Consider the following 19,931-nt stretch of genomic DNA (forward strand, 5'->3'; position numbering starts at 1 on the left):
TAATATTTTATGGTAGCTTTTTAGCTATTTTTTTGTCCAAACCTACAAACCGTGGCGCCATCATCTAAGATGAGAGATTTTTATGGCCTATGTTTCCATAAACATAGGCTATGTTATTGTGTTTACACTTCTTCCTAAAATCCAACTGTTGCTATTCTTTAAGTTCTCCAATGTCCTGGGGGAAACACCTGGGCGTTGTCACTTCGCTCAATGGAGTGGGGTGACCGCCAACCACTGATATCTACTCCTACCGGTGGGGGCTCTTACCAGTTGTCGTTATTGTGTTTACACTTCTTCGGAAGATCCAATCAATCAATCAATCAATCAATCAATGTTTATTTATATAGCCCCAAATCACAAATGTCTCAAAGGACTGCACAAATCATCACGACTACAACATCCTCGGAAGAACCCACAAAAGGGCAAGGAAAACTCACACCCAGTGGGCAGGGAGAATTCACATCCAGTGGGACGGCAGTGACAATGCTGACTATGAGAAACCTTGGAGAGGACCTCAGATGTGGGCAACCCCCCCCCCCCCCACCCCCCCCTCTAGGGGACCGAAAGCAATGGATGTCAAGCGGGTCTAACATGATACTGTGAAAGTTCAATCCATAGTGGCTCCAACACAGCCGCGAGAGTTCAGTTCAAGCGGATCCAAGACAGCAGCGAGAGTCCCGTCCACAGGAGACCATCTCAAGCGGAGGCGGATCAGCAGCGTACAGATGTCCCCAACCGATACAGGCGAGCGGTCCATCCTGGGTCCCGACGAGCGGTCCATCCTGGGTCTCGACTCTGGACAGCCAGTACTTCATCCAACTGCTGCTATCTTTTTAAGTTCCCCAATGTCCTGGGGGCAAGGGGCCCCCACTCTTTGGACAAACTGTAATGGGCTTCTGCACCTTAAGTAATCTAAAGGCATATTTCTTTAGCAGGATTCTGTGACCAAATAGAAATACATGCTAGCTCACAATTGTATAAGAAAATGGAATTCACCACACTCGACAGCACATCTCTTTTAAAAAAAATGTATTTTTAATTTTTACGTATTTCCAGAATGACTGATCTAATAATATGGTCAAAGTGCAGAAAGAAGCGTTACTACAGTGATGTCAATCTACGGGAATTACAGCAAGTATTGGGAGTGGAATATTCTAAATGGCTGACTTAATTTGTGGCATTTTGCGATGTTTAGACTATGTTTACTACGGATTGTAAATACAAGTAAAGGATACAATGAAACACAGTTAAGCATATAAAGTCAACATGTTTTTACACTCTACTAGAACCTTAAATAAGGCGAAAAAAAAGAGCATAAGTGCCTCACCTCCTGCTTCCCTGACAGCAAACTTTGCTAGTTCGATTGGACTTCAACACATCAGCTGGTTGCCTAAAATGGCGTCCTATCAGCAGAGGCTATTTAATGACAAAGACTTTTTGATTCGTGCTCGATAAGGACTCGGCTGACGAGTCATCAGCTTTTATTGTGGCCGTTTCCTGCTGCGCCCTCCTTGCGCTCACAGATCAACGTCCAGGACTTCGTCTCCCTCAGAGTCTTCCGCCGGGTCGTCAATTTTCACCCCGAGTCCACTGTCCATGTCGGCCTCGGTGAAGCCCACTTTGGAGCTTTTAGTTGGGGTGGGGTCGTCGTCCTCTTCCTCGCTGTCGTCCTCCCTGCTGTCCGGGATGATGACCACCTCCTCCTTAGCGTTGGGGTCGATGTCTTCCTTGAACCAGACCGCCTTGTAGCCCTCCTCCATGCGCCGCTCCTTGGTCAGGATGGGCTTCACCTCCTTTTCGCTGTCGGCCTTGTCGGAGCCTGTCAGGCTGAGGTCATCATCCAGGAGGCTGCTCAGTGCTGCGGAAGACTTGAGGGCAAAACCGGCACTTCCTCCTTGAATCTCCTCTCCCACTACAACGTCTGGACCCCCTGAGCCTACGCTGCCTCCGTCTTCATCGTGCTCGAAAGCCTCGTTGGTGTACTGGATGCCCTCCTTCTGGCCTCCTAAGCCTTGGCCCAGCTGTGGAAACAGCAAGAAAGGTAAAAAAAAAAATCACGCAACTAATAGATTTTAGCCAACTTTCCACCTAACGGTACAGTAATCTGTTCCTTTATGCCATTCCTGACGGGGGCGCAAACCCTGGTCGTTTGTGTAAGCGGCGAGTGTGCTTACCACTGAGCTGCCAGCTCGTGCTTTTAGCCAGCACTACTCTTGAAGTTGTCAGGGAGTGAGGTTTACTAACGTACACCTGGCCCCTCTTACACTCACCACTCTACACTTCACTCACATCTGGAGCACGGCATCGAAGTACCCAGCAGGTTCAGCCTCGTGCCTTTATCCCATTCCGCAGGCGGATGCATACCCTGGTCTTCCGGCTAAATCAGGCAGTGAGGTTTACTAATGTACACCTGGCCCCCTACACCTCACTCTCATGTCCCACCACCAATCTGCCCAGCTGGTTCAGCCCCGTGCCTTTATCCCATTCTGCAGGGGGACGCAAACCCTGGTTGCCCGGCTAAGTCGGGCAGTGAGGTTTACTACTGTACACCTGGCCCCTATTATAGCCACCCATCTACACCTCACTCTCATCCAGGTCATGGCACCAATGTACTCAGCTGGTTCAGCTCCATGCCTTTATACCATTCCACAGAGGGATGAGAACACTGGTCGTTCGGTTAAGTCAGGCAGTGAGGTTTACTAACGTACACCTGGCCCATGTTACAGCCATCCCCCTACACCTCACTCTTATCCGGGTCACGGCACCAATGTACCCAGCTGGTTCAGCCTCATGCCTATATCCCATTTCGCAGGCGGATGCATACCCTGGTCTTCCGGCTAAGTCAGGCAGTGAGGTTTACTAATGTACACCTGGCCCCTGATACACCTTCCCCCCTACACCTCACTCTCATCAAGGTCCCACCACCAATCTGCCCAGCTGGTTCAGCCCCGTGCCTATATCCCATTCCGCAGGTGGACGCAAACCCTGGTCCACCGGCTAAGTCGGGCAGTGAGGTTTACGGTTGCACACCTGGCCTCTGTTACAGCCACCCCTCTACACCTCACTCTCATCTGGGTCCCCCCACCAATCTGCCCAGCTGGTTCAGCCCCGTACCTTTATCCCATTCCGCAGGGGGACCCGAACCCTGGTCTTCCGGCCAAGTCAGTCTGTGAGGTTTACTAATGTACACCTGGCCCCTGTTACACCTTCCCCCCTACACCTCACTCTCATCCAGGTTCCACCACCGATCTGCCCAGCTGGTTCAGCCACGTGCCTTTATCACATTCCGCAGGGGGACGCAAACCCTGGTTGCCCGGCTAAGTCGGGCAGTGAGGTTTACTAATGTACACCAGGCCCCTGTTACACCTTCCCCCCTACACCTCACTCTCATCCGGGTCCCACCACCAATCTGCCCAACTGGTTCAGCCCCGTGCCTATATCCCATTCTGCAGGTGGACGCAAACCCTGGTCCACCAGCTAAATCGAGTAGTGAGGTTTACGGCTGTACACCTGGCCCCTGTTATAGCCACCCCTCTACACCTCACTCTCATCCAGGTCACGGCACCAATGTACCCAGCTGGTTCAGCCCCTTGCCTTTATACAATTCCACAGAGGGATGAGAACCCTGGTCGTTCGGTTAAGTCAGGCAGTGAGGTTTACTAACGTACAGCTGGCCCCTGTTACAGCCATCCCCCTACACCTCATTCTCATCCGGGTCACGGCACCAATGTACCCAGCTGGTCCAGCCCGTGTCTTTATCCAATTTGGCACAGCGACGCAAACCCTGGTCATTCCTGTGAGAGGCCAATATGCTGAGCGCTGAACTATAAGGCAGAGCTGGCTGCCAGGCTGGACTACTCTAGTAGTTGTCAGGGAGTGAGGTTTACTAAGGTACACCTGGCATAGCCACACTGGCTGGCCCCTGTTACAGTTGGTCCGCCCCTACAGGTGAAGCATACCATTTGACTACCTTTTGTAATGAAGTTGTCCAAAAAATGTTTAGCGTACCAAACCGGCTGTACCGTTTGGTGGAAACAAGGCATAATTGTACTCACAGAGCTTCGGAACACATTGGCTTCATGGATTTTCCTCCAGTCGGATTTACCCCTCTGAAGGCGGCAGACAAGCATCCCGATGACCACGAGACAGACAAAGAGAAGAATTCCCAGCGTGGCGCCTAGTGCCGCCATGTCTTCTGTTCTAAAATCCCCTGAAGGGATCTTCACCACCTCTGGAGAAACAATATCAGAACTTTTTTCAGATTGGGACAAGACATCCATGATTCCAGACGAAGTTGAACCTGCCCAAAGACTGTGTGACATGAGCAAAATGTGGACAAGATTGGAAAGTTAGTTCTATTTTAAGATTGATCTACTTAGCAACGTCCTGTGGTTGGTCACTTTAAAGTCTGGGCAGCTCTTGAATACATTTTGAAAACTATGTGTGGTATGAATTTTATAACAATAAGGATGTCTTGCTTAGTGGGGCACCACCTCTCGAGTGAGACAAAACATGTGAACACCTGTGTGAGGGTGAGCCGTGCTCCCTTCACTGGTCAAGCTGGGATTAGTGGTTGGACCCGTGTCCAAAGGGTCTGTGGTGGACATGAAGCTTTGGCTAGTCGGGCTGACACTAGTTGTTAGACTGGTGCCCTCAGTGGACATACTGGAGTCCGTGGTCGAGCTGGCAGTGGAGATGCTGCCGTCGGTGGGAGTAGTGGGGTGAGGGGTGGACACCGCTTCTTCAGTGGTTATGATGTCGGTGGTGCTCAAAGGCAAAGCTGTGGTGGTGAGACCTGAGAGGAGAGCACATGTTCAGGCTTAATGCTGTTGGCCAAGCTTCTGAGCACAGGGAGAGTCACCATCCTCCAAGTCCTTGCCAAGAGTAAAGCTGTCTTGTTTTGTAACGATGAGGTATGTCAACATGAGCTTCCTACTTCCCTACTTTCCTCAAATGCCATGTGAGTTTGGTCTTCATTTTACAATATTTTCTTCTCATCATCTTCTTCTTATATATTTTTTAAGAGAATTTCTCGACATGGACACAAAAGGTGATCCTTGTTGTGGTTAAAGTGGTCCAAACTGATTTTATGTCATCATAACTCCTCTGGAACCCCTGCTACCGATATGTTCAGTTCTGGGTAAAGCCAACGTAAACTGTAGTAGACTCCACACTCCCCTTGTGATCCTGGGATTAGGTGATAAAGTAAATGGATGCAGGATTCCTCTGGAGTGATTTTGATTCGGGAACGAAATGGTGACACCCCTTGTCCGACTGGATTGTGGCCCCGTCAGCATAAACCAAAGAAAAACCCCATCCTGTTTAAAACTGAGAATCGGAGCGTGGGAAGAATAGACCCACAGACATATTCTCAGCAATCCATCGATCGCCATTGGACTGTTCGGTTTGTCCCAGAAGACATCATCAGACTAGTTGTGACCAATCTAAGTCCAATACTAAATGTGAGCAATCTCAGTCTCAGACTAGATTTGACCAATCCAAAACTAGATGTGACCAACCTACATATAAAGCTAGATGTGACCAATCTAAGTCTAATACTAGATGTCACCAATAAAATCCCAATAGTACATGTGACCAAGCTAAGTCTAAAACTAGATGTGACCAATCTAAGCCTTAGACTAGATTTGACCAATATAAATCCAAGACTAGGTGTGAGCAATATCAGTCTCTGACTAGATTTGACCAATCCAAAGAGTAGTGAATTATATTTATATAGCGCTTTTCTCTAGTGACTCAAAGCGCTTTACATAGTGAAACCCAATATCTAAGTTACATTTAAACCAGTGTGGGTGGCACTGGGAGCAGGTGGGTAAAGTGTCTTGCCCAAGGACACAACGGCAGTGACTAGGATGGCGGAAGCGGGAATCGAACCTGCAACCCTCAAGTTGCTGACACGGCTGCTCTACCGCCCAGATGCGACCAATCTAAGTCCAAGACTAGATGTGACAAATCTAACTCTAAGACTAGATGTGATCAATCCAAATCTAAGACTAAATGTGAGCAGTCTTAGTTTCAGACTAGATTTGACCAATCTAAGACTAGATGTGACCGATCTAAGTCCAAGTCTAGATGTGATCAATCTAATTCTTAGTTTCGATCTTACCCAATCTAAATCTAAGACTAGTTGTGAGCAGTCTCAGATTAGATTTGACCAATCCAAGACTAAATGTGACCAATTTACGTATACGACTAGATGTGACCAATCTAAGCCTTAGACTAGATATGACAAATCTAACTCTAAAACTAGATGTGACTAATCCAAATCTAAGACTAGATGTGAGCAGTCTTAGTTTCAGACCAGATTTGACCAATCTAAGACTAGATGTGACCAATCTAAGTCTAAGTTTAGATGTGATTTATCTAAGTCTTAGACTCGATTTTACCCAATCTAAATCTAAGACTGGTTGTGAACAATCTCAGTCTCAGACTAGATTTGGCCAATCCAAGACTGAATGTGCCCAATTTATGTATACGACTAGATGTGACCAATCTAAACCTTAGACTAGATCTGACTAATCTAAATATAACACCAGATGTGACCAATCTGAGTACAAGACGAGATCTGGCCAATCTAAATCTAACACTAGATGTGACCAATCTGAGTATAAGACTAGATGTGACCAATCTAAACCTTGGGCGAGATCTGACCAATTGAAATTTAACACTAGATGTGACAAATCAAAGTCTATGACTAGATATGACCAATCTAAGTCTAAGACTAGATGTGACCAATCTAAGCCTTGGACTAGATGTGACCAATCTAAGCCTTGGACTAGATGTGACCAATCTAAGCCTTAGACTAGATGTGACCAATCTAAGCCTTTAGACTACATGTGACCAATCTAAGCCTTAGACTACATCTGAAAAATCTAAATCTAAGACTAGATGTGAGCAATCTCAGTCTCAGACTAAATGTGAACAATCTAAGACTAAATGTGAACAATCTAAGTCTAAGACTAGATGTGACCAATCTAAGTCTAAGACTAGCTGTGAACAATCTAAGTCAGATACTAGATGTGACCATTCTAAGCCTTGGACTAGATCTGACCAATCTAAATCTAAGACTCAATGTGAGAAATCTAAGTCTCAGACTAAATTTGACAAATCCAAGACTAGATGTGACCAATCCAAACCTTAGACTAGATCTGACCAATCTAAATCTAAAACTAGATGTGAACAATCCTAGTCTCAGACTAGATTTGACCAATCTAAGACTAGATGTGACCAATCCAAACCTTGGACTAGATCTGACCAATCCAAATCTAAGACTAGATGTGAACAATCCTAGTCTCAGACTAAATTTGAACAATCTAACACTAGATGTGAACAATCTAAGTCTAAGACTAGATCTGACCTATTTACATCTATAAAGATGAAATGATGGAGTCTACTCGAATGAGAGGCGAATCGTCTTCTAGGACAAACCAAACAGTCCAGTTGAGACCGATTGCGTGCCCTGAGACTATAATGACTTTGATGACCAGCCGCAGACACCTACCAACAGAGTTCTAATGTAGATTCGGACTAAATTGCTTTTTAAAGTTCTTGTTCCAAGAGCTGTCCTAAGACTGAGTTGAAAAACATGTATTTCTGAATAACCAACCACAGGACTATGTAGCACTCTACCAGTTGCAGTTCTTTCGTATACTTTGAGGAATCAGTGTTCCCGTCGATTTAGAGGACTAAGATTTTGATGGCATGGTCGGTGGACAGCTTACTTGATGCCTCTAACCACAACCTGACAATAATGGATGGTTGACCTCCCGTTAGAGCTTTGTTTCGTACCTGATTTCACCTCCACTGAGAGCTGTGCTGTTGCCTTCTCGTCATTAGAAGTGTCCACCGCCTCCACCTGCAGGTTGAGGTTTTTTTTTTTGAGGTATGCACCTGTTATTCTAACTCATTTGAAAGTAAAAACAAACTCACCTGTAGAGCTAATTGGGCCTCTGGTAGGTTCTTGGTCATAAATAAGTAGCCATTGATAACGGAGAAGTCGTCACTTCCTTTAACGTGGTAGACCACGTTGGGGTTAATACCCTAGGGTGGCAAGAATGGAAGGATCAGAGATACACGTGAGTTTATCAGTTCATCCTTTTGGGAAATATATGACCTGGATGGATCTGCACAGACAAAAACTGAGGTAGTAGGAAATGTGTGAAGTCCTTGTTTTACCCCCATAGTCGCGTAGTCCTCGTCCAAGGCAACGAGCCTCAGTGGCTCGTCCTTGTTTGCTGGGTCTGTTGCCATGGCGCCAACTGAAGACACCACACCCTCGTACTCAACCTTCTGAAACTGTGGACGGTGGAGGCTCTTTACCTGGACGCTGATGGTGAGGCTGGTGGTTGAAAATTGAGAGCTGCTTGGTGTCTGAGCGGCCTGGTAGAGAAACAAACAAAAAAAACGATAAAACTGAATGCTTGACTCTGTCACAAACCCGAAAGCCAGTTTGTGTTTTAAAAAAAGCTGGTGAGTGTTCATTCGTCACCACAACTGTGAGAGAGATCGGCTCCACCACATCAGCCGCCCTCGACATGCTGATGTTGCCAGTGATTGGGTTAATCTCAAACAGGCCATCTTCGTTTCCTGTGAGCCATAGACCCCGAGCCCCCAGTCATTGGTTTGAAAAGTACTAACAAGAATGGAATCACCTTACCGCTCAGGAATGAGTATCTTATGGCTTCATTGATCCCAGTGTCACCATCAATGGCGTAAAGCGGACCCGGCTTCAAAGTTAACGGTTCAGCCTGGTGTGAGGAGTAACACAGGAGGATATAAACCTTAGTTGAGACCCTCGGATCTAAGATCTAAGTCCGATGTGAAACTGAATGCTTGTTCTTTGATTGGCATGCTATGGTATTTTGTAGTTGGGTGGTTTTCTGAGAGCGACTCACCTCCATTTCATTTAAGACTACTCGACTGGTGTAGCCGGCACTCTGGCAGATGGTGGCTCCAGCTATTATGTGTACAGTGCAAGGCCGGAACCAAGGCGGCCTGTTGTCCACATCAATGACGGTGACTTGGATGGTGGTGGTAGCGGTGAAAGACTCCTTGCCACCAGATTCTGCCAAGGGTGTGTCCTAGCAAAACAAGAACGGGATTTGTAGTCTTAGCCAAAGTCGTCTCAGCTCATTGAACAAACTTTGAGAGCAGTTAGCAGGAAAAAAAGCAGTGAGACTTCCTCACCTGGGCATACAAGACCATCTCGGCACGTTGGACTTTGTCATAGTCCAGAACATTCTGGATGACGAGTCCTGGGTTGGTGGGTGACTCCAGTCTAAAGTAGTTCTACAGAAACATCAAACAGGGTGACTAAAATCCAAAGCTTAACACTCTTAACCTCCTAGTAACTGAGGGAGGAGTGTGATCAAAAACAACAACGTACGGTTTTTGACACCAGCGTGTAGAAGAGCTCCGTGTTCTCGTCCTTGTCAGTGGCTGGAAATTGTTCATTAATAGGCGTGTTTACAGGAATGAGCTGAGAAAGAAACATGAACTTCAAATTCAACGAAACATGAATGATGTTTAGTGATCAGAGGCTTACCTCGTTGACATTGATCGGGTAAGTGTTTGCTCCGAATGTTGGCGGGTTGTCGTTCACATTAACCACGATTATAACAATGACGATGGTGAGCTGTAAAAAGGCATACAACTTGTGTTACTTCATAATTTCATTGATACTCCCGAAACTCAACTTAAAGAGTAAAAACAAAACCTCTAAAAGCATTCTCAAAAACCCAGGACCTCTACTTATCTACTGAGGAACCTTTGGACCTTATCCCTACAACTTTGTTTTGTCAAGCTCTTACCCACTTGGTTCGGTCCCTGGCTTTAAGCGTTCTGCTCCGCCCGGGACTTGAACCTTGGTCACCGGCATGAGAAACGAGCCCGAGCCTGAGCTATCATCTCGATAGCCAGCATTGCTCTTTGAAGTTGTCAGGGAGTGAGGCTTACCAACGTACACCGGGCCCAGCCACACTGTCTGGCTTCCGTTACAAAACCCTCGTTTTGACATCAAAAACTGTCATGTAAGAACCTCATTCAGCTCCTGTGGACCCTCAACGAGAATCTCGAGAGGGACCTTTGGCAGTTTCAGCTGCTTTTAAAGAAGCATGGATGACAGAAGTCGACTGAGCCTTCATCAGATTCTAAGGAACAACTTCAAAGACCACAACGCCCCTGAAAAGTCACTTTGGCATTGGACTTTGATTATGTTGCATGGCAATGTGGTCCGTTAAGACAACGACACAAACATTCCAGGTATTCTTCCTGCATACATTTGTGGACTTGGTCAATGCTGGAAGTGGCTTACCTGCAAACCCGTGCCTCCTTGCAAGCACACCAACTTGACCGCATGACTTTTGGAAGTCTGCAAACAAACCCAAAGTGTAAGCTTGAGTCCCGGCCGGTGGCAGCCCCCCTAGCCGTGGCTTACCTCGTAGTCCAGAACTTTGGCAGCCAACAGCTGGTTGCCGTTCAGAGTGAAGGAGTTGTCGGAGGAAGTTACCAACGAGAGGGTTACGATTTCGTTGAGTCTGATCGTCTCCACAAGGTCTCCCACGAGGTTGTTCTCTTTGATGCTCACCGTTTCACGAGCATCACAGACTGGTAGAAGACCCGGATGAAATACTTGTATCAGTACGGTTTTCTTGGTCCTCTATTCCGCACCCTTCAGTCAGCCCGGTTTAAGTGATAAAGACGGTTGATGAAGTCATGCCAAGTCCACCCTTCCCATTACATCGTTCACGCTAGGCGAGGTGTCTACATGCGAGCAGTTTTAGGATTAGGTCTTCAAATGCAGCCTACAAAGGAAGCAATCTGTCATTTGCAACTGGCGCCATCTTGACTGATGAATGGTGTCCAAGATCAATGGCTACTACAAACTCCAAAACCAGTGAAGTTGGCACGTTATGTAAATGCTAAATAAAAACAGAATACAATGATTTGCAAATCCTTTCCAACTTATATTCAATTGAATAGACTGCAAAGACAAGATATTTAACGTTCAAACTGGTAAACTTTGTTTTTTTTTTTTTTGCAAATATTAGCTCATTTGGGAGTTTCATGCCTGCAATGTGTTTCAAAAAACTGACTCAAGTAGCAAAAAAGACTGAGAAAGTTGAGGAATGCTCATCAAACACTTGTTTGGATCGTCCCACGGGTAAACGGGCTAATTGGGAAGAGGTGGGTGCCATAAATTGGGTACAAAAGCAGCTTACATGAAAGGCTCGGTCATTCACAAACAAGGATGGGGCGAAGGTCACCACTTTGTGAACAAATGCGTGAGCAAATTGTCCAACAGTTTAAGAACAACATTTCTCAACCAGCTATTGCAAGACATTTCGGGATTTCACCATCTACGGTCCCTAATTTCATTAAAAGCTTCAGAGAATCTGGAGAAATGACATTGAATGCCCATGACCTTGGATCCCTCAGGCGGTACTGCATCAAAAAGAGGCATCAGTGTGTAAAGGATATTACCACATGGGCTCAGGAACACTTCAGAAAACCACTGTTCAGTAACTACAGTTGGTCGCTACACCTGTAAGTGCAAGTTATAACTCTACTATGCAAAGACAAAGCCATTTATCAACAACACCCAGAAGCGCCGCCGGCTTCGCTGGGCCTGAGCTCATCTAAGATGGACTGATGCATTCTGTGGTCTGACGAGTCCACATTTGAAATTGCTTTTGGTAATTGTGGACGAGGAAGAGGAAAAGAGCCATCCGGACTGTTATAGGTGCAAAGTTCAAAAGCCAGCATCTGTGATGGTACGGGGGTGCATTAGTGCCCAAGGCATGGGTAACTTACACATCTGTGAAGGCACCATTAATGCTGAAAGGTACATACAGGTTTTGTGAGCAACATATGTTGTCATCCAAGCAACGTTATCATGGACGCCCCTGCTTATTTCAGCAAGACAATGCCAAGTCACGTGTTACAACAGCGTGGCTTCATAGTAAAAGAATGTGGGTACTAGACTGGCCTGCCTGTAGTCCAGACCTGTCTCCATTAAAAATGTGTGGCGCATTATGAAGCCTAAAATACCACAACAAAGACCCCGGATTGTTGAACAACTTAAGCTGTACATCAAGCAAGAATGGGAAATAATTCCACTCAGAAATGTGTCTCCTCAGTTCCCAAACGTTTACTGAGTGTTGTTAAAAGGAAAGGCCATGCAACAAAGTGGTAAAAATGCCTCTGTGACAACTTCTTTTCAATGTGTTGCTGCCATTAAATTCTAAGTTAATGATTATTTAGGACTGTGCTGAAAATTGTAATTTTCCGGAAGGAACTCTCCTGAAGGAATAAATAAAGTACTATCTAATCTAATCTAATCTATTTGCAAAAAAAAAAAAAAATGATTCTCAGTGTGAACATTTAGGATCTTGTCTTTGCAGTCTATTCAATTGAATATAAGTTGAAAAGGATTTGCAAATCATTGTATTCTGTTTTTATTTACCATTTACACAACGTGCCAACGCCCCGCGATGAGGTGGCGACTTGTCCAGGGTGTACCCCGCCCACCGCCCGAATGCAGCTGAGATAGGCTCCTGCAGCCACCCCCCGCCACTCCAAAAAGTAACAAGCAGTAGAAAATGGATGGATGGATGGATGGATGGACAACATGCCAACTTCACTGGTTTTGGGTCAAGTTCAAGGCTCAATCCGAATTCTCACCTTTCCCCGTCTCTTAGCCCTCAACACTCGGTTTTGCACTTTCACGTCAATCCAGTGGTGTCCCATTCCTCCGTCGGCTAAAGGAGAAGGACCAAGTTTTAGGTCTGCACATCCCTAGAAACCAAGGGAGCTCGGGTACCTCACTAAATACTGAGATCTAAGATGCTAGAAACGATGTCAGAAATCAACGACGGGACAACAAATGTAAACAAACATTTGTTGCATCTGATTTGAGGTCCGAATTCCTAGGGACGTTATTTTCAGGGCACCAGATTCTAAGATCCGAGGGGAAGGGTTAAGACAAAGTGGGGACCGGCAAGAGGGAAACTTCAGATTGACCCAAATTCAAAGATGTTTGACTTTGATGTTTTGATTACTTCAATAGCTTTCGTTCTTCTCAAACAAGTTTATTATCAGCCAAGTCCAAAGTCTGTCACAGGTTATTTTGTCAGCCGGATGGTAGACGGAACCTTTCAACCATAGAAGGACATGAATATAGGAAGACTCGGAGCTGCTTGACGAGTGCGGTCCAAGACCTTCTGAGATAACAGGAACCACTACAGTCGGTACAAAATCCTAAGAACGAGGACGCCAGAACCTTCCTCTAGAGACATTCTGTCACTAGTCCGAAGAAATAGACGAGTACTCACTGTCCTGGGTCTGGGTGGTCCTTACAAGCAGACCGCCGAGAAGCAGCCATACCAAGAATGTCTTCGCAGGAACGACATACATGACTCCTCAAGTTGTCCTGGTCTGGTCCGTCTCTCTGGATGTGTCCTCGGCTTATCAGCTTTACGAGCGCTCTGGACTTTTCCCTGCAATAAAACGCGTGACGTGCACATGTTTGCCCGGAGCCATATAAGCGTCAAGACGCTTTAATGCCGGCGGTAAAAAAAAATGGACTTTGCAGATGTACTGTATCACGATACCACTGTTTTATATCGACCAATATCGATAATTCTTGATGTTTTCTATGACTTATGACAAAGGAAGGGACTAGGAGAAAAATATATTATTTCAAATGTCACTTTGATTCCGGTTTTATTGATATCGATTATGTGTGTATCACGATAATTACCGATATCGTTCTATTGTCGAGCTAAAGTTATCGATTATTTTAGTCATCGAGCAACAGATTTATGTGCGCTCTTTGCACAGGCCGTGAAGGAACTATGTCTGTGTATTTAAAGTTCCAGGAACTTGGTACTACACGTTACAGTTAGCATTTTAGCATGCTAACATTAGCATGCTTTTAAAAAAAAAAATTTTAGCTAATCTAGCAGGTATACACATCAGTGTAATATATGTTGGTATTTCACTAATGCTAAGAGTAAGAATGGTATTTTTAGCGTAGTACTGTTAGCATCTTAGCTTTTTTTTGTTTGTTTATTTGCAGGTATACATCTCAGTGTCAAATATTTTGTTACTTGGCAAATGATACCTGTTAACATGCTAACTCAGCACAGAGGTGTCCAAATTGTTGCCATTTTTTTAACGGCCCATAGGACACATTCTAAAAATACTATTAGAAAAAAATGATTAAAAAAAGTGGATACAAAAGATCAAACAGGTGATATGTAACAATAAAAAAAATTTAATGTTGACTCTAATTAAAAAAACTGTCTTTGCTTAAAATATAATAATTTATAAAAATCAATGTTGTTGTGAATTATCGACATATTTAAGATCCATTTATTTCACATCAAATATTACACTTTGAAGTATTTCGGGGGGTATATATTGCATATTTTGTTTGTTTGTCATGAAAAAAAAACTAAACAAAATTTTTTTTTTAATCAAAACTTACAATCGACGGATAGATCTGAAACTTTAAAGTGAAAAAATAAAATGAATGACCTAATTTTAACACTTTTATGAGTGGGACCCTTTTGGATCCCCAAGAATTTTAGTGGGAAGTTTATTTATTTTTTTAAAGCCATTAAAAAAAATTTTAAAAAAATCTTCGGCTAAAGGAGAGAAATATTGCATATTTTGTGTTTTTGCCATATTAAGAAAATATGTTTTCTTTGTCAAAAGGAGCATAAAACAAAAATATGAAAAAATACTAAAAAAATATGATGGATAGATGGATAAGCGATAATGGGGAACTAAAATGGATGACTTATTTTTAACATTTTTATGAGTGGGACCCTTTTGGATCCTCCAGAATTTTTGTGTGATTATTATTATTTTTTCATTAAAATGAACTAAAATCAATGTTGTAATGAATTATTTACATATTCAAGGTTTAAATTATTTCACATCAAATATTACAGTTTGATATATATTGGGGGGAAAATATTACATATTTTGTGTTTGGCATGAAAAAGCAAACCAAAATATTATTAAAAAAACAACAACAACTTACAATTGACGGATATATCTGAAGCGTTAAAGTAAAAAAAAAAAATGTATGACTTAATCATAACACTTTAATGAGTGGAACCCTTTTAGAACCCCGAGAATTTTAGTGGGATGTTTTTTTTTTTTAAGTCACAGACAAAAAAAAAAAAATGTTTTTAAATCTTAGGCTAAAGGGGGAAATTTTGCATATTTTTTGTTTTTGCCATATAAAAAACAAAGTTTTCTTTGTCAAAAGGAGCATAAAACCAACAAAAAAAAAAAGAAAAAATACTAAAAAATATATATAATCTACGCGAAAATGGGAAATAAAAAAAATATGACTTATTTTATAACACTTTTATGAGTCGGACCCTTTTGGATCCCCAAGAATTTTAGTGGAATGTTTTGTTTTTTAAAAGGTCATTAAAAAAAATTAAAAAAAATCTTGGACTAAAGGAGGCAAATATTGCCATATAAAAAAACGACGTTTTCTTTGTCAAAAATAGCATAAAACAAACAAACAAAAATATGAAAAAATACTAAAAATATATATATTGGATAGATGGATAGCGATAATGGGGAACAAAAATGTATGACTTATTTTTAACACTTTTATGAGTGGAACCGTTTTGGATCCTCCAGAATTTTTGTGATTATTATTTTTATTAATTATAATGAGCTAAAATCAATGTTGTAATGAATTACTTACATATTCAAATTTTCAATCAAATATTACACTTTGACATATTTTTTTGGGGAAAATATTGCATATTTTGTGTGTTTGCCATGAAAAAGCAAACCAAAAAATTATTTAAAAAAAAAACTACTCGCAATTGACGGATATATCTGAAGTGTTAAAGTAAAAAAAATAAAATGTATGACTTAATTTTAACACTTTCATGAGTGGGAGCCTTTTAGATCCCCGAGAATTTTAGTGGGATGTTTTTTTAATCTTTTAAAAGTCATTAAAAAATAAAAACGTGAATAAAGGCTCTGTTGTTATTAATTACTGACATGTTTAAGGCGGCAATTACTTATCAAATATTACACTTTGAACATTTTGGTGGGAAAATATTGCATATTTTGTGTTTTTGCCGTATAAAAAAACAAACTTTTCTGTGTCAAAAGGAGCATGAAACAAAAACAAAAACAAATATATATATATATATATATATATATATATATATATATATATATATATATAATTGATGGATGGATGGCAATAACGGGAAAAGATAATTATGACTTATTTTTAATACTTTTATGAGTAGGACCCTTTTGGATCCCTGTGAATTTTAGTGGGACGTTTTATTTTTGGGTTTTTAAAGTCATTTAAAAAAAATTAAACCAATGTTGTTGTGAATTATTGACATATTTAAGGCTCCAATTACTTCACATCAAATATTACACTTTGAACATTTTTTGGGATAAGTATTGCATATTTTGTGTTTTTGACATATGAAAAAACAAAATTTTCTTTGTCATAAGAAGCGTTAAAAAAAAAAAAAAAAAATAATCGATGCAATAATGGGAAAAAAATTATGTCTTACTTTTAACACTTTTATGAGTGGAACCCTTTTGGATCCTCCAGAATTTTTGTATGATTATTTTAAATTGTTTTAATAATAATGAATGTTGTAATGAATTATTGACATATTCAGGGCTCCAATTACTACATATCAAATATCACACTTTGGAAATTTTGGGGGAAAATATTGCATATTTTATGTTTTTGCCATAGAAAGAAAATAAGTTTCAATTGTCAAAAGGAGCATAAAATGAACAAACAAAAATAGAAAAAAATATATAATTTATGTGATAATGGGGAAAAAATTATGACCTATTTTTAGCACTTTTATGAGTGGGACCCTTTTGGATCCCCGAGAATTTTAGTGGGATGTTTTTTTTAAAGTCATTTAAAAAAAATAAAATCAATGTTGTTATGAATTATTGACATATTTAAGGCTTCAATTACTTCACATAAAATATTACACTTTAAAAAAATTTGGGGGAAAGTATTACATATTTTGTGTTTTTGACATATGAAAAAACTCATTTTTCTTTGTCAAAAGAAGCATTAGAAAAATAAAAAATAATCGATGCAGTAAAGGGAAAAAAATGTATGTCTTACTTTTAACACTTTTATGAGTGGAACCCTTTTAGATCCTCCAGAATTTTTGTATGATTATTTTAATTTGTTGTAATAATAAAGAATGTTGTAATGAATTATTGACATATTCAGGGCTCCAATTACTTCACATCAAATATTACACTTTGAACATTTTTGGGGGAAAATATTGCATATTTTATGTTTTTGCCGTATTAAGAAAAGGCATTTCATTTGTCAAAAGGACCATAAAACAAAAAAAAACAAAATATATATAATGAAATGTATATAATCGATGTGATAATCGGGAAAAAAAATGATGACCAATTTTTAACACTTTTATGAGTGGGACCCTTTTGGATCCCCGAGAATTTTGGTGGGTGTTTTTTTTTTTTTTTTGAGTCATCTAAAAAAAATAAAAAATGTTTTATTATGATTTATTGTCATATTTAAGGCTCCAATTACTTCACATCAAATACTACATTTTCAAATTTTTGGGGGGAAAATATTGCATATTTTGTGTTTTTGACAAATGAAAGAACTTAATTTTCTTTGTCAAAAGAAGCATACATTTTTTTTTTTTAAATAAAAAATTAATAATCGATGCAATAATGGGAAAAAAATGTACGTCTTACTTTTAACACTTTTATGAGTGGAACCCGTTTGGATCCTCCAGAATTTTTGTGTGATTATTATAATTATTTTAATTAATAATGAATGTTGTAATTAATTATTGACATATTCAGGTATCCAATTACTTCACATCAAATATTACACTTTGAACATTTTTGGGGGAAAATATTGCATATTTTATGTTTTTGCCATATGAAAAAAATAAGTTTAATTCGTCAAAAGGACCATAAAACAAAAAATATATAATAAAATGTATGTAATCGATGTGATAATGGAGAAAAAAAATGATGACCTATTTTTAACACTTTTATGAGTGGGGACCCTTTTAGATCCTCCAGAATTCTTGTGTGGTTATTTTAACAGTTTATTAAACTTATTAATAGTTTATCATTTAAATAGTAATGAATTAAAATCAAAGTTGTTATTAATTATTGACACATTCTGGGTCCAAATACTTTACATCAAATATTTCACTTTAAATATATATTAGTGGAAAAATTTGGATTGCATATTTTATGCGTTTGACATGAAAAAACTAAGTATTTGATAAAAAGGACATAAAACAAAAACAAAAAATATAGAAAAATAAAAACGTAAGTGTTAAAGTAAAAAAAATAAAAATAAAATCAAATAAATTGTTATGACTTAACTTGAACACTTTTAAGAATTTTAGTGTGTTTTAAAAAAAAAATTAAAATCAGTGCTATAAATTATTGACATATTTAAGGCAGCAATTACTTCACAACAAATATTCCGCTTTAAAACAAATTTTATGGGGAATATTACATTTTTAATGTGTTTGCAATAAAAAGAGGGTTTTGACCAAAAGTATATAAAACATTTAAAAAACATAAAAGGCATTATGTCGATAGATTTAATTAAGGTTGATCCAGAGAATTTAGCTTTTTTAATTTAAAAAAAATTATATGAAGAGATGGCGACTTGTCCAGGTGTACGACGCCTTCCGCCCGAATGCAGCTGAGATATACTCCAGCACCCTCCCGCGACCCCTAAAGGGACAAGCGGTAGGAAATGGATGGATGGATAATATATTACTTATTTTTTACATTTTTATGACTGATATCCTTTTGGGTGCCCCGGACCAAACTTGCGGTGAGCCAGAGGTAAAAAAATGTTTTGAAAAAATCTTTATTATTTTTATTTAATTGGACACCCCTTCTTATTTTATTTTGACAGGCCACATGACGTCATAGTCTACGGTCTTGTCCTTAAAGAGCAGGGTCCACGAGTAAACAACATCAAGCAGGAAGAGTGAATGACAAACACAGCAGGGCGTGACCAAGGACACTTTATTGGTGATGTGTGAAAGGGGACAGCCGGAGGGAGGACGAGCTCACAGGTCAGAGGGCCAGCCGAGGACGGAGGTGGGACACATGAACTGTTTCATCAGCACCGTCACCTTCTCCGTGTCTCCGAACAAATTGCTGCAAAGCACAACACACAACAATGTGTCCGCCCCCAAGCGGCTCAGAGCAACTTTTGTCTGTTTCCTTCCGGCCTGCGATGATGGAGAGATTTGCTGTGGACTTACACAGGAACTACTTGCACACAAGCACCACGGTGGCGCACGCGTTGCCGTGTGTTTCCAGAAGTTTAAAAAGTGGACCGGCCGAAGACACGAGCATATGAAGGATCGCCGCACAACGCTGGTTTTTACTAACGCTAGCAGTGACTGGGAGCTGGAGTCTATGCTCTTTAATCACTGCCACACTCTCAGACTTCCACAGTGCCCACAAGAGGCCACAAAAATTCGCCAGACACATGTTTTTTATTATAGCAACATGGTGGTTAATGCTTTGGAGCACACCATAGAGACTTTTGTGTGTGTGAGTGTTTGTTTTGACAGTTCAGTCTTGCTGTGTTGTTTGGATACAAAAAACATATGGTTGATGCAATAACCCCTTATGTATGTTGGTTTGATACATATATATATAATGTGTGTATATATATATATATATATATATATATATATATATATATATATATATATATATATATATATATATATATGTGTGTATCTATCTATTTATCTATATATATATATATGTGTGTGTGTATAAATAAATACACATACATATATACATATGTATGTATACATATTTATACATAGATATGTGTACATATGTAT

At 40.6% G+C, this 19,931-nt stretch overlaps 1 protein-coding gene across 2 annotated transcripts; it reads right to left on the reverse strand.

Moving 5' to 3' along the window:
- Positions 1-1,034: 1,034 nt before the first annotated feature.
- On the reverse strand, positions 1,035-13,505 carry cdhr5b (cadherin-related family member 5b). Of its 2 annotated transcripts, XM_061893686.1 has the most exons (15): positions 13,350-13,505; positions 10,454-10,623; positions 10,331-10,387; positions 9,563-9,652; positions 9,404-9,496; positions 9,205-9,306; positions 8,913-9,098; positions 8,675-8,765; positions 8,507-8,604; positions 8,194-8,397; positions 7,948-8,058; positions 7,807-7,873; positions 4,523-4,795; positions 4,056-4,231; positions 1,035-2,021 (listed from the first exon to the last, which is right to left on the reverse strand). In XM_061893686.1, the coding sequence occupies exons 1-15, from the start codon at positions 13,429-13,431 to the stop codon at positions 1,518-1,520; spliced, it is 2,304 nt and encodes a 767-aa protein (XP_061749670.1). In that variant the 5' UTR covers positions 13,432-13,505; the 3' UTR covers positions 1,035-1,517. The 2 variants fall into 2 exon arrangements, with proteins under 2 accessions (XP_061749670.1, XP_061749671.1); XM_061893687.1 differs by lacking the exon at positions 4,523-4,795 and having other exon boundaries at positions 13,350-13,504.
- Between the last annotated feature and the right edge of the window lie 6,426 nt (positions 13,506-19,931).

This window comes from Nerophis ophidion, linkage group LG03 (assembly GCF_033978795.1).
Source record: "Nerophis ophidion isolate RoL-2023_Sa linkage group LG03, RoL_Noph_v1.0, whole genome shotgun sequence".
NCBI lineage: Eukaryota > Metazoa > Chordata > Actinopteri > Syngnathiformes > Syngnathidae > Nerophis > Nerophis ophidion.

Bases quoted from the DNA above. Each gene is read 5' to 3' on its own strand.
- cdhr5b (XM_061893686.1), bottom strand. From the start codon at position 13,431: ATGTATGTCGTTCCTGCGAAGACATTCTTGGTATGGCTGCTTCTCGGC. The intron at 9,099-9,204 runs GTGAGGAAGTCT...TTGTTTTGCTAG, and splicing joins AGATGGTCTTGTATGCCCAG to GACACACCCTTGGCAGAATC. The intron at 4,232-4,522 runs GTGTTCACATGT...TTGTTTCTCCAG, and splicing joins CACGGCTCACCCTCACACAG to AGGTGGTGAAGATCCCTTCA.